At 38.1% G+C, this 15432-nt stretch overlaps 1 protein-coding gene across 13 annotated transcripts in view; it reads left to right on the plus strand.

Moving 5' to 3' along the window:
- Positions 1-15432, plus strand: part of DMD (dystrophin) — a 2044659-nt gene that overhangs the window by 763896 nt on the left and 1265331 nt on the right. For all 13 annotated transcript variants that reach the window (XM_044996713.1, XM_044997415.1, XM_045002732.1 and 10 more), the window contains one exon: positions 5706-5825. In XM_044996713.1, coding sequence (XP_044852648.1) covers positions 5706-5825 — 120 coding nt within the window. The remainder of the gene's footprint in view (positions 1-5705; positions 5826-15432) is intronic.

Genomic DNA, 15432 nt, shown 5'->3' on the forward strand with positions numbered 1-15432 from the left:
CTCTGTCTAAATCTGCTTTTGGTGCTGCTAGATTACTTTATTATTTTTGTTATCCCAACATTTGTTCGATTGTGCTTTTGTCACTGTGTGTGAGTGGTGCCCAGTTCTATTTCACCAGTGACTTGATACAATGCAGTTGTTGTTAAGAATAGGAAGGAATCCTATTTTTGTTCTTGCATTATAGTTTGTTCCTATGAATTGCCATGACAGTGAGAGAGACAAGGTAGGTAAGGTTACATATTTTATTGGACCAACTTCTGTTGGTGGAAGGTTCAAATTTTCAAACCAAACAGTTATTTAGGTCTGGGGAAATAAATCAGTAACTGAGCTAAAAACAAACTGGGATTGATAGTTAAGAGTAGGGTGTAACAGATGTCACTTGAGAGGGAGTGGGTAATAAAGATTAGATTGTCACCCAGAAGGGGTATGAAGTGAAAAGTGTCCACCCATGAGTGATGTGGTGTTTTTGTCTTCTATAATTTTTCAGCGTGAGTTCATTGGAGGACATAGTGAATGTCTGGTTTCATCCAGTACACAGGTCAGAATGAGTAATAATATAGTATATATGATATGCAGAGCTGCTACAGGTAATGACATTTATATAGCAAAGGTTCCCTAACACTTTCCATTATGTGACCTGTTTTCAGTTGCTTAAACCTTTTCTAGACTTTACCTATTCTGGCTGAAATTTTCCAAGATTTCTCTTTCTCAGGTTGTTTTGGTGGTGTTTGTTTTTTAATATTTAACCTTTCCTGACAGGAAGGAAAGGGGAAAATAGATAGTTTTGCCAGTGTTAATTCCACTCCTCCTCAATAATTTCACTGAAAAGCTCTGGCAACTATGGCAGTGGGATAGCCCTGGGATCAAAGAGGTGTCTTTTGCTGTCCCCATGAAAATATACCAAAATTTATCCAAATTATAAGTATCTGAAAATTGCTATTTTTACATGCTCAGAAGAGCTTGATTCTAAAATCTTTGAACATCCCATCTGCATTGAGAATGCCTCATAGAACTCCCTGTCTACTGACTGCACTGAGTGTGTTCCAGTCTCAGGGAGAAACTCTAGATCTGGAGAGCAAGGAAAAGAGGACTACAACAGCAACTATTTTGGCCTAGGGGGAGGTGTACCAGGCTGAAAATCAGGAAGAGACCATGAGTTCTGGTCTCAACAATTCCAGTGACCTGAAGTTAATAATTTTGTGCCATTCAAAGCTCTTATTATTGAACAACATTCTTCTCTCGTAGATTCTAGTCTGTGGCTAGCTAGTGAAATTCACACGCTCTACTGCCCTTCCTTGCAGTCTGTGAAGAAAGAGGGAAAGGGGTTTGCTTATGCCTTCTCCATGCCTTCTGAGGCTCCCCTCTACCAGGGGAATCCCAAGCAGAGGACTTTCCCTCTTGCGTAAGTCCTCTGCAAAGAATTTGCCAAGGGAATGGAACAAAACCAAAAATCTGCCCCACTATATTGATTGTGACCATTCAAAATAATAAGGGAATGTGGTCTAGAAGGAATTACTATAAGGTAGGCACATAACTCATTGAAAGACCATACTCAAAATGTACTGATCAATGGATCGCTGTCAAACTGGGAGTGCTTGTCTAATAGGTATTATCTGGGGGTCTGTGCTGGGTCTTGTATTATTCAATATTTTCATTAATGACTCAGATAACGAAGTGGAGTGTATGCTTACAAAATCTATGGATGATACAAAACTGGAAGGGGTTACGAGGACTGCATTAGAATTCAAAATGACCTTGACAAATTGGAAATTGTGCTGAAATCAAACAGATTTAATTCAATATAGCCAAGTGCAAAGTACTACACTGAGGAAGGAAAAATCAAAGCACAACTACAAAATGGAGAATAACTAGAAAGGCTGTAGAACTGCTGAAAAGGATCTGGAGTTATAGTAGATCACAAACTGAATACGAGTCGTCAATGCAATGCAGTTACAAAAAAAAGGCTAATATCATTCTGGGGTGCATTAATAGGAGTGTTATATGTAATTCACAGAAGGTAACTGTCCAGGTTTGGGTCCACACTTTAAGGAAGATGTGGACAAATTTGAGAGAGTTCTGAGGAGAGTAACAAAAATTATAATGATAAAAGGTTTAAAAAACCTGACCTATGAGGAAAGGTTAAAAAACCCAAAACTGGGCATATTTAGTCTTGAGAAAAAGGTGACCGGGGAGGGAACCTGATAAATCTTGCAATATGTTAAGGGATGTTATAAAGACGACAGTGATCAATTGTTCTCCCTGTCCACTGAAGGTAGGACAAGATATTATGGGCTTAATCTGCAGAAAGGGAGATTTAGGTTACATATTAGAAAAAACATACTAATTATAAGGGTGGTTAAGCTCTGGAATAGGCTTCCAAGGGAGGTGTGGAATCCCTGTCATTAAATGTTTTTAAGAACAGAGCAGTCAAATGCATGTCAGGGATTTGGTCCTGCTTCTGCGCAGGGGGCTGGACTAGATGTTAGTTGGAGGTGGCTTCCTGCCCTGCATTTATGAAAGTCTCTCCATTATCAACATGTTAATTGACAGTACACGGGTGTTACTTTGTAAGTATAATTACCAAGAGAAAACAGGTGTAAACTGAAATGTGTTACATAAGAACATAAGAACGGCCATACTGTGTCAGACCAAAGGTCCATCAAGCCCAGTATCCTGTCTACCGACAGTGGCCAATGCCAGGTGCCCCAGAGGGAGTGAACCTAACAGGTAATGATCAAGTGATCTCTCTCCTGCTATCCATCTCCACCCTCTGACAAACAGAGGCTAGGGACACCATTCCTTACCCATCCTGGCTAATAGCCATTAATGGACTTAACCTCCATGAATTTATTCAGTTATCTTTTAAACCCTGTTGTAGTCCTAGCCTTTGCAGCCTCCTCAGGCAAGGAGTTACGCAGGTTGACTGCACGCTGTGTGAAGAAGAACTTCCTTTTATTTGTTTTAAACCTGCTGCCCATTAATTTCATTTGGTGGCCCCTAGTTCTTATATTATGGGAACAAGTAAATAACTTTTCCTTATTCACTTTCTCCACACCACTCATGATTATGTATAACTCTATTATGTATACTCCCCACTTAGTTCCTCTTTTCCAAGCTAAAAAGTCCCAATCTCTTTAATCTCTCCTCATATGGGACTCATTCCAAACCCCTAATCATTTTAGTTGCTCTTCTCTGAACCTTTTCTAATGCCAGTATATCTTTTTTGAGATGAGACCACCACATCTGTACACAGTATTCAAAATGTGGGCATACCACGGATTTATATAAGGGCAATAAGATATTCTCCCTCTTATTCTTGATCCTTTTTTGAATGATTCCTAACATCCTGTTTGCTTTTTTGACTGCCGCTGCACACTGCATGGACATCTTCAGAGAACTGTCCTCGATGACTCCAAGATCTCTTTCCTGATTAGTTGTAGCTAAATTAGGCCCCATCATATTGTATGTATAGTTGGGGTTATTTTTTCCAATGTGCATTACTTTACATTTATCCACATTAAATTTCATTTGCCATTTTATTGCCCAATCACTTAGTTTTTTGAGATCTTTTTGAAGTTCTTCACAGTCTGCTTTGGTCTTAACTCTCTTGAGCAGTTTAGTATCATCTGCAAATTTTGCCACCTCACTGTTTACTCCTTACTCTGAAACATGAAACATGCACATGGATGGTGATTTCTGCATATTAAGGTTTCCTGACTTTTCCCAATACAAGAGCTTTTTCAGTTGCTTATAACTTTGCCAAACTTGAACCATTTGGGATGAAGTTTTCCATGCTAGATCTGTCTCCCACTGATTTTTTTTCTTTGAAAATTTCAACCATAACAGTTGTGTCATTCTTGAGAATTAGGGTAGGGAAAAAATTGTGGGACCCGACCCCCATGTTAAATATAATCTGTTAACTTGTGTTTTAGATGCTCTAGTGTCCCCATGCTTTAGAGCAGGGAATTAACATTTGATGGATGGGTCATCTTTGTGACAGGGATGTGCTGTTACCATCTCCATAAAAAACTGCCCACATTTGGCTAAGTTATAAAACTTTTAAATATTGCAGTTTGCTTATGCTCAGTAGAGATTTGTTAGATTTTAGCAGTATAAATCCCCAAAGGTCCTGTCTTCGCTGATCATGCTCCAGCCTGGAGCTGGGCAGGATTTTCTTTGCAATTTGTAACTCTGGGGTGGTGTTAACTGGATCTGGGTCTGGGCATCAGAACTGATAACAGGGAGCCTGTACTCTGATAGCGATCCCCTCCCCTAGGTCAGGCAGTAGAGGGCACAACTTCCAGACCTGGGGGAGCATGGAAATAATAGAATTGGACAAGTCTAGGGAGAAAGACTGGGGCAACAAGCTGACAACTTTAATTCACCTCTCCTGTGCATATGTTTTATTATAGTCTTTAATTACATTATCACATACTGGCTTTTTCCACTGGACCTTTGCCTTGTTCAGTGCACAGGGCAGAGCTGCTCTGGGGACGCAACAAGGTTGTGTAGTAAAGGATATTGTTGTCTGTAGGACCTCTGTTTCACTTATTGCAGAAGTTGGAAGGAGTGTGCTGAACAAGCAAGGGGTCACAGGAAGAGAAAGGATAGTCTCATGTCTGAGGCAGTTTTATGCTGCCCTATGGAATTCAGTTCTACAGAGTTCCTATGTGATATTGGGCAAGTACTGAAACCAAAATTTTTACAGGTGATTTCCATTTGTTCCTCTCTGGGTTCCTGACTTGAGACCCTGGGATCTGATTTCCAGAAGTGCTAAGAATTCGCAGCTGCAACTGCAGTCAGTAGGAACAGTACTTGCAACATATAAAGTGTTATGCAATGCTAAGTACTATGGTCCTCAGGTCCTCAGGCCTTAATCTCGCTATGCCTATAAAATGGGGATGCTTCCACTCATCTGAAAATAAATTCATTAATGTTTGTAATGCACTCGGACTATAATGTCGAGTGCCAAGGAAAAGGTCATGAGGTAGTTAATACTCAGTAAAGAAAAGAAAAAAAAGTCCATTAAGGTAAAATGTAAATTATCTTCAGAGCAAGGTTCGAATAGTGTACAGTAAATAAGGCAGGGGCTACACATTGAACAATGAGGAGAAAAAACATATTGAATAGCTGCTCATTAAGTAGGCACCAATCATCCTGTGTACTGATTGAAGCAGGGGTCCTGTGGCAAAAATAGTATGTGATCATGTAATTAAAGACTGCATCATAATGCACCCACACAAGAGAGGGCAAAGTTAAGGTTGCACAGGCAACCTTAATACTAGTATTTCCTAAGTTTTGGGTATTTGACATTGCAATGTTAATAATGTTCTTTAACATAGTTTTTATGTGTAATACTATAACACATACAAACACTGTTAAAAAAGTAATTTAATAGCCATTTAAAATGAGCAAGCTATTGATATTTATAAAATGTCAACTACACAAGCTCAACAAATCTTTTTCAATCCAAAGTTTCATTCTGAATGTTGATGAGAGAACTAAACACTTAGAGAGGAAAGACAGATTGTACTAGATAGTTTTCAAGAAAGGGACAACCATATTTGCATATTGTAGCACCTTACTGCTCATGTATTCCCATTTTTTAGTCAATGAGATTCTACTCTGGCACAGAACTGTGTTTGGGGATGGAATCTTCCTGTCTAAAGAGCGATAATAGATTTTTTTTCCTCTTTTCTTTTTAGGCACTTCAAGAAGACTTGGAACAGGAACAAGTCAGGGTGAATTCCCTTACTCATATGGTAGTTGTGGTGGATGAAAGTGGTGGAGATAAAGCTACTGCTGCACTAGAAGAACAACTTCAGGTAAACGTTGAATTACTTTATATATTTAAAAAAATAGCATCCATCTTAAGCATCCCTCAAGAAATATTTGTGATTGTTTTTAAAATATTTTTGTCAGTCTTGTTTTTATTTGCATGGTTAAATGTAAATATTTGGGGGGAAAAGTGCCTTAAATATTTAAAAATGTGAAGTTTTTTTGGTATGAAATCAGAAAAAGGGGTTATATGCCATCTGTAAACTAAAGATAAAAAGCAATTGTCCAGCCTTCCTGCACTATGTACACAAAATCCTTCTTTTAGGTTCTCTGGTACAACATTCACTCTGACAATATGTCTGAAATATTTGATCAAAATGAGCTTTAAATGATTTGGTAAGCTCTGAGTTACTCCAGACACAGTGGTACAAGCATACCTGTCCTGTGTGCAATATCAACCACCTTATCTTATTTTCTCATTTTTTTCTGTGTGCATTTGTTTTGTATCCTGGTGAAATGTCATCTCTCCAGCCAGCTGCTTCAGGCTACTTATCTCTGACACAGTTTAGTCTCATGCTCAATCCCCAAATAGGGGAATGAGAGGGAAACAAGTTGGCTGCAACCGCTTTAGGGCTCGGACATAAACAGGCATTTCACGTTCATCTGGTTCAACAACAAAACTGAGTTTTTTGCAACCATCTCTGTTCCTGATGCTGCATTATCCTGTGTCACTGAGGTACTGAAATTACAAGAAGAGTGGTTCCTAAAGAAATGCAGTATCCATTGTGGCTGATAAACTGAGGACAATTGTCATAACATGGAACAACATACCACAGCATCTAATCTTACTTAACCTTAAAAAAAATAAAATTAAAAAAGGGGGGGGGGAAGTCCAAGAACTAGAGATCTTTTCTAAACTTTCCATGCTGTGTACAGGAACAATAAGTGATAAATTATGCCTCTTCCACTGAAATAATGTCACATTCATAGTGTAAAAAGGATGGTAGGGAATGTCAGAATAAATGTTACGTCACCTAGTCTACTGGAAGAAAGTGTGACCACTGCTTCTTATACCAAATAGAGGTTTCACTACTAGCTTGTTTTCCCTCAATCCCTCGTTCACCTCTATCAGTTGCCCCTCATCTATTTTAGATACTCAGCCCCAAAAGAGATTACAATATTTTATGTTTGCACAGTGCCTAGCACAGTGGAGCTCTGACTGGGGACACTAGGTGCTACTGCAGTGCAAATGATAATCATCAGTGGACAGTCAATGAAATGGAAAAGTGGCAAATTCAAAACTGATAAAAGGAAGTGTTTTTTCACACAATGCAGCTAGTCTTCTCTGATCCAGCATGGCATTTCCTATATTTAACGAGCATACCTTTAGGCACTCGGGTTTAAAAAATGTGCCCATTGTTATTACCGGAATTCTTAAATATGCAAGCACAAAGTCAGAAAAGCAGATACTGTTCTTAATTATATATGCACAGATATATTGCCGTTGAGCAGTATAAATGTGGCTTTTAAACTGTAACCCTCAGTGGAATGTATGTGAAGGGATGGCACAGTACCAGAAGTGCCCAGAAGAACAGCTGGCTCAGCAATAATTATAAGAAATTTCATTTCTAAATTTTGTTGGAAAAACAAAATTTTTCAATTAAAATTATTTTTCCCCATAGAATTGTGTGTTGGCAAAGTAATTTTTCAATGGGGGGAAAAAAAACTTTGTTGAAAAAACTTCAAACAGCTCTAGTTACAGAGGTCTTGCACATCTGGGCAGGACCAGACACACTGTGATCCTTAGGTCTCAAGGCTCAGGTTGGAGGCAGTCAGTGTTTTCATTGTCTTCTGTTGTTTAGTTCTCTTGTGACTATGATGTACAACTTCCAAGCTGATTGTGTTCTCTAGGAGATTCAAAAGTGCAGAAGAAACTAGTTTCGCGGGGGGTGGGGGGTGGGGACTATTAACAGACATACTGATACAATAGCATGAAAAAAAAAGCCTATAGGTATGTTTATGAAATCTCTGAGTGTAAGACAGGATAACATGTTTTTTCCCCTTACTATGGAAAAGAATTAGACTTTTGAAGGCACACTGAACTGCCCCTGTATTGGTGGAATACAAATTCCATGGTAAAGTACGGAGGAGATATAATTTTATCATTGGGAATTGAAAGCTCTAAGGTGGCCATCTTAGCCCTGAATTATTTGCAGCATCTTCACTGCCACTTCACTGCCAGATTTTCACAGACATAAGGACTCTGATTATTGCAATGAAGTTTGTAATGCCTTACATTTGAAAGATAAATCTGAAAATCTTCCTCAGTTTCATCTGTCACTTTAGCTGAGATTTAGTTTTCTTTTCTCACATAGGTCTTTGTGGTTCCCATCGTCCTCTGAAATGAAATTAGTATTGGGTAGACTGCTTTTTCTGTGAATCATCTGGAGGGTAATTCCTCCTTTCATTTCGTGGAAATGAAATGTGTGTTTAGGTTAAAAAATGTACTAAATATAATTAGTTACATTACTGTTCCCTGCACAAGAGACTTTTCACAACACAATTTAGGCTTCCCCCCCCAATTAAAGATGTTCTGCTGCTGCTGTTTTGCTGTTCAGAGAGCATGTAGGTGGAGAGTTGAAAAAAGCTAATAGTGCAATCATAGACAATAATTTAGCATTAATTTAGTACTTATAGGGAATATGCAACCTATGCTTTTTTTCAGGATACAAAATAGTGATATGCACATCTCCAAAAGTTCAAAAGTGTGGCTAAAAAACAAATAAGCACCCAAACTTAATGCGATCTTTGAAATTTTTGAGGTCCTCTTCTTCTCTCCCTGTGGGTCCACCCTACACCTTCAACACTACTATCCTCACTCATCTTCAGGACCAAGGTCAAGTCATCAGATCTCCTCCTCCTCGTTGTACTAGTGGTGGCAACAGCAGTTACATTTAGTGGCACTCTGATGCTTTTTTAATGGCATAGCTCCACCTTGAAAATATGCATTGAAATCTCCAAGCTGAATGAGATTCCTTGTTCTAGGGTGTTAGTGGCATGATGTACTATGGAGTGTGACAAACTAGCAGTACTGTGTACAGTGTACCTGTACTTAGGAACAAATCATTCTGTTTCTACTGAGAAATACTAGTGCATTTTTTATTTATATATGGTTCATATGGGTGTTTCACTTGTAGCTCCAATAGCAAAGTGAGACATAGAAGCTAGTTTACATACTCACAGATAGTCAAAATACTCTTGTTAAAAGTCAGATTTCTAGACGCTTAAGTGTTTTGGCATGTCTTACAACTTCAAAAATATGACCCATTCTCTGTCAAGTTTTCTTGTTACTCAGACATTTCTAATGAAAATGGGACCATTTTAGAACAACTGCTGTTGGGGGGGGAGGGAGGGTAAACATCTTGCCTATCCATGTTTTCACAGCCAAATTACTGCTTTTGTGAATTTTCAGACGTGAGAAAATGGTGAAATAAAATGTTGGGGAATGTCATGACTTCCTCCGCTCAATTTCACTTTGCCCCAATCAGAGTTTACCTGCTATTAACTCTCTCAACTTTGGTTTTGTAAAAGACACGATAATGTTATCAAATGCTTATTTAAAAATTCATTGTAAAAACACACAAATAATATTACATTCAAAAAAACTACATTAAAAGAACATTAAGGTAGCAAAGTCAAACACTTAAGATAGGAAATACCAGAATTAAGGTTGTCTGTGTAGCTTTTTTCCATAGGAGCCTTGAATTTTTCTAGTATCTCTCTGGAAGACAAACCTCTTGTTAAACCAAAATTATTAATTAAAACCACTAGCTTTAGCAAAATTGAGTAACTCTGTGCTGGGGAAAATGTGGATTCACTATTTTTATGATGAAATTAACAGTTCATAAATTTAAAATCTACTTTTGCCATCCAGTATCCAGTGAATCCCACTTTTTCATGTGTATATGTATGTGGAGCATAAGAGCCACAGTATGTTATTTGCAGCTACCCATTCAAATTTGGCCTTACCTACAACCTTGCAAAAAAACCCTATAAAAGCTCTTTGGCTTGCCTAACTAATGCTTCTAAGATGGTACTGACATCAACTCCGCCCCTGGGAATCCAGGATGCAAAAACCTCATACAGTTACTGCACCATATGCACCACTAAATCAATCCCAGCACCTTTCACAACATAGTATTCACTTTATCACCTAATAGTGGCAATTTTTATCCTTATCAACAGGTCATAACTCCGTCTTTTATAAGATTGCAGGGATTTTTACAATCAACTTGTACTTCTCTTGGCACACACAAAAATCTGTATACCTGAGCCTACTTCTTGAAAATATGCTCTTAAACTTCCCTGGACATGCTGTCTAATGCAGCTTACCCTTTTCCTGAAATTTAGAGAGCAGACAGGTAACTGTCCCTCATTAAACACTGTTTCTAACATTTCAGAGTTACTTCAACTATCCATGTATGATAGACCTTGTCTTGCATTTCTTGCCCCTTCCATTTTTAAATATAAGGTACTAGTGTTCTTTTTGGGTCAATATTTGTCTGTCAAAATGAAATAATCTGTCATCTTCTATTTGAATTTCATTATCTGGCTTCCCAGTGGGGGCTCTTAAACTGTTTTGGATACCTAGACCAGTATACCAGAAGAGGGTATAAAAGAAAGAAATTAGACTGCAGCAGCGTCTTATTAACCTTCAACCAAAGCAGATCCTAAATTGCCTTCTGATCCAATATCTAAACAGCCAGGCAATCTTTTCTCAACATCCTTTGTTATGTCACCAGAGAGGCTTGAATACTGCCTGAAAGAGTGAGTCACTCTTAGGTAAACTTGAGGTAAAGCTACTAGAGCAGGTATTTTAAAACTTTGTCATATCATGGGCCACATTTTTATAGAGAAATTATGAGCATCCCCCTTCCCTTCCATTTCAAGAACTACAGAAATTGCTTAAATGGAAAATTAATATTAAGAAAGTATTTAATTGTTTATTTTAATGTGACATAGCAATACAAACAAGGAGAGCTAGTACCATGTGTCCAGCCAGTTCTCTGTGGACTGCTGATGTACTGGTAACAAGCTTGTTTGATTCACTAGTACCGCTGTATTAGAGACAATGAGTACTAGAGTACAGTGGTACCAGAAAATCAAACAAGCTTCTTACCTGGACTGGGAGTTAAGAATTCCTCCACTAACATCCTTTGGAAGTGAGAAATCAGATTAACCTCCTTCAGCCCCCTCCCACAACACAAGAAAATGACAAGATTTGTGTTCTTTGAGTCACCAAACCCCCACATCTGAGTCACAACCAACCTCCTTTTGTTCACCACAAAGACTTAAACAGTCAATAGGGGATTACCACCTGGACATGAAAAGTCATGATCCATTTTAGTCAATAAAATGAATTTATTTTTCATTTAAATTCACCAACGTCTTTACTCTGTTATGTGAACCTTGATACCACTAGACCAGAGGGACTTTATCCTTCCAGTATTTCCTGGCACAGAAGGCAAAAATGAGTTGTGTCTGGAGCCTATTTTGCTCCAACTGCACTCAGTAGCCAAAAGGACCCTTAGGAACAGTCACCAGCTAACTCAAGTTAGAACAGCCCCCTCTGCCGAATGCTGTATCTAGAGAATTGTGGAGTTTTAATGTGCTTCCTGATTGTCCTTCCTGTTTTTTAAGCTGAGGGAAACTGAGACCCAGGCCCTGATGTTAAAGGTAGTTTTATTTACATAGTTTATCATGTATCAGTACTAACGTTTATAAAGTTATCTTTTGATCTATCATCCATTGTTGTAGTACACGTAAAAAGTTCTTATATCAGAATAGATTGAGAAAAGTAAATCAGGGTTAATACCATAATTACTATTGCAGAACATATACATTTTCAATGTACTGAAATTCTCTCTTGTTTTTGTGTGTTAGACATGTAGACACAAACAAAATTTCTACAGACCACTGGTCCATCCAGTCCAGCAGTGGTTAGCATGACTTCATTAGAGAAGCATCTTTTACTAACATTCTTCCATTAGTTGCAGACTCAAGACTGCTTATTATAATTTACTGTATGCTTACTCTCAGTGCTCCTGCCAGTTAATTTTGTTTGTTTTTCTGATTTCCATGTTTGCTTCATTCAATCTTTATCAGGCTATTATTGTTCTCCTATTTTACCTTTTCATATCCATTTAAAAAAGCATTCCCTCAAAGGACTCTTTTTTTTTTTAAAAAAAAAAAGAACAAAACAGTTTTCATTTGGGGTAGGAATCTGTGAGACTTCCTTTTCTAAGAGTAGAGAGGGTAGAATTTCAGGGGAGAGAGAAGGTATGCTGCTATGATTTATGCTCTGGATCGAAATTGATAGCCCCAAAATGTGCCCCACAGTTATTCCTCGGCTGAAGTTTGAGTCATTGATTTCAGTGGGGCTACCAGCAGAGTAAGATCCTATTCAGCATAAGTAAAGGTGGCAGAAGTGAGCACCATATGATTAAATAATCAATGCTTATCATAGAAGTGAAGACTTCTTACATGGTATTTGTTCCTGTAAATTTGTTACAAATTTGTTTCTTAAATAGGTTTACCCCCAAAACCTCTGTGTCATGTTTGCTACAATCTGTCACTAGAAGTGATTGGTTTAGTACTGGTCACAGTTTAAACCATTTATCAATCCCATTATCTATCATTTTTTTTAAATACTTTGCCCGGTCTAACTATAGAGACAATAAAAGAAAGAAGTGTAATTCTTGTGCTGCTTTGGACTTGTACAGCTTTTCTGGGGCGGAGGGTTGTATTTTGTCTTCTTTAGTTTTCTTGGAAACATAGTCTCTTCTCAAGTGTGCAAATCAAGCATTTGGGGTGACCTTGCATCATTGAGCTGGTGCAGGCCACTGGATTAAGGAAGAATGTTTCTAAATATAGATCACTGGGATGCAGCCATGTGTATAATTGTTACTGTAGATGCTGAGAGCAAAGACTAAAAAAAAAAAATCTGTGGAGGTATAAACAAAGCTGCTCAAGTATAAGATAAGTTGCTTTATTTAGAAAACCTCAGAAGACTAGTGTGCAATAGAAATCTGTAAAGTAAAAGGTAAGTATCGCAGCTTCATGGTAACTGCACCTGTATTTGCCATCCATGGTCCACCAAGGATACCCACTTTAGGCTCGCAGCTCCACAGCCATCCCCTCTCATGGGCAGAGAACACTGCCTCCTGACTGGGGGCTCTTTAAGGTGCCATAGTGCCCTGCTTATACTGTGGTATTCCCAGCAAGCCAGACTGCCTAAAAGGTATGTTTGCTTTCTCTCCTGAGGTCATCAACAGTGTAATTGTCTGCAGTTATAAGTTAGCACACAGCTCTTTCTAAGCAAGCACATTTATTCTTCAGGTAAAATCATTGCAAAGAAAACATTAAAAACAATAAAAGAACCTGGAATGCTATAAAGGTTACAAGAGGTCACTCCCAACTCCAATCTCTGACTCTGGTAGGTGCCAGTCCTTCAAAACCCAAAACCAGATCTTCCCTCTGGTTACAAGTTTATAGCTGGCTCAGATTCAGAACCAGAACCATCGCTCTGGTGGCAGTTCAAACATTTCTTTATACAGCTTGGGCCTTTGAAATCCAATCTCTGGTAATAGGTAATCAGCACTCAAAGACCAACTCCTCCGGTAGTAGTTTCAAAGGGCTGGGGGGGTTGCATAAGCGGAGACAGGAAATTTGTGTGTAGCTAAAATATCAGCAAGAAAGATAATGTCAGTTCTTATGGCTCCAGGAATTGGAAAGGTACTTGACTGTACAGCTATTGAGAATAATTCCATCATATCTTTATTATGAAGTGTTTATAATGTGACAGTTATAAAGGGTTGTAGATCAGTCGCCTGAACAATGTACTCATCTGTTATGTGTTAAATGATAGGCACTTGTGCATGTTTGTGCAGCAAATACAAGTTCCACGCCTTTCAAATCCACTTTTTCTATCCATTTTAATGTATCGTGTTGTACATTGGAAACTGCAGTGCATTGTAACACTCCATCCTGGATACTGCTAGTCACATATTAGCTTGAAGGATACAGCATGAAATTATTTGCCCATGAGGAATCAGATATCTATATGACAGACAATGAAACATGTGGCCTACAAAGTCCACACTCACCATAGCTTAATTGTTCCCCCTACGTGAACATCGCTCAGTGACAAATAATGATAATTCTGTGGCATAAAGTTAAAAAAAATCTTGAGGAATGCCAAAATTCACACTTACACTAGATAAAAAACAGTGTTTCCTGTTCTGCTTTGCATGTGAACATGTCTACATATTTCAACAGCCATTGTTTTCTCATCTTGGTTATAGACCATATTGCTGGATGCAACCAGTGCAGCTGCTAAATCTGCTGTGACCAGTGCTGTATCTGTAACAATAATTTCAGGTTAAGTAGTAACTCCTTCCTCCATCTCTGTTTTTAAGATAGTGCAATTTAATTTGAGGGCATCGTCTACTCTCTGCAAACACTCCAATAAAGTCATAAGCACATTAGAGCCAGAAGTAGGTACTACAACTAGCCTTGCTGCCTGAGTGGCCTTTTCTAGGTCTCTTGTTAGAGAAGATATTTGTAGTTTGAGATGTGTAGAACAATTTCTCCTTTCCTTTGAGTTCTTCCTTAACTAGAATATCCCATGTCTTTTTTTCCTTTTTCCTCTCCCATCTTTTCAGTTCATATACTTTTTCTACAGAGGTGGGTTGAAAGGAGAGTGTTGTACTTCTGATAGATTCCAAGATTTTAGGCCAGAAGGGCCCACTATGATCATTTGGTCTGACCTCTTGTACAGCATAGGACATCGAATTTCCTCAAAATAAGTCTTGGAGCAGATCTTCTTGGAAAAAATATCAAAACTTAATTTAAAATGGTCAGTAATGGAAAATCCACCATGAAAATGTAAATTGTTCCAATGGTTAATTACTCCCTCTGTTTAAAAAAAAAAAAAAAAAAAGTTAGTTTGACAGGATCTATTTTCCATAAACTCATGTTGATTTGTGTTAATTACATTACCGTCTTTTAATTCTTGATTGATCAAGTCCTGTATCACCCACTCCATTATCTTGCCCAGTATGGAAGTCAGGCTTACCTGTTTTAAAATTTGGCACACATTATTAGCTTTCTTCTAGCCTTCTGGAACTCCCCAAATTCCAAGGCTTATTAAAAATAAACATTAATAGTCCGCAAGCAGCTCAGCCAGCTCTATTAAAACTGTTGGGTGCAAGTTGAATATTTTTTTAATCCTTATTGTTCTTAACTTGCTGGCCATATATTTCTCCTGTGTCCCTCTGCTTCTCTTATCATTTCCCGCAATTCCTAGCTTGTGATTTATGTTCATTACTATCATTTTTTTTCTCTTTCTTCCTTTCTCTTTCTCTTTTTCTTAATATAGCTTTCTTCACTTCCACTGTAAACTGGTTAAATATTTTAACCAGCACTAGCTTCTTCCTCAGTTGAGGGATTGCAGCTTTTTGGGCATCTAGTAAGGTGTTCTTAAATAATTCGCAAATAACATGCACGATTTTCTAATTAAACTCTTCCTCCCAGATGATTTGGTTTATAATTGTTTTCAGCTCTGTGAAATTGGGTTTATTAAAGCACCAAGTA

Source organism: Mauremys mutica, chromosome 1, assembly GCF_020497125.1.
Source record: "Mauremys mutica isolate MM-2020 ecotype Southern chromosome 1, ASM2049712v1, whole genome shotgun sequence".
NCBI lineage: Eukaryota > Metazoa > Chordata > Testudines > Geoemydidae > Mauremys > Mauremys mutica.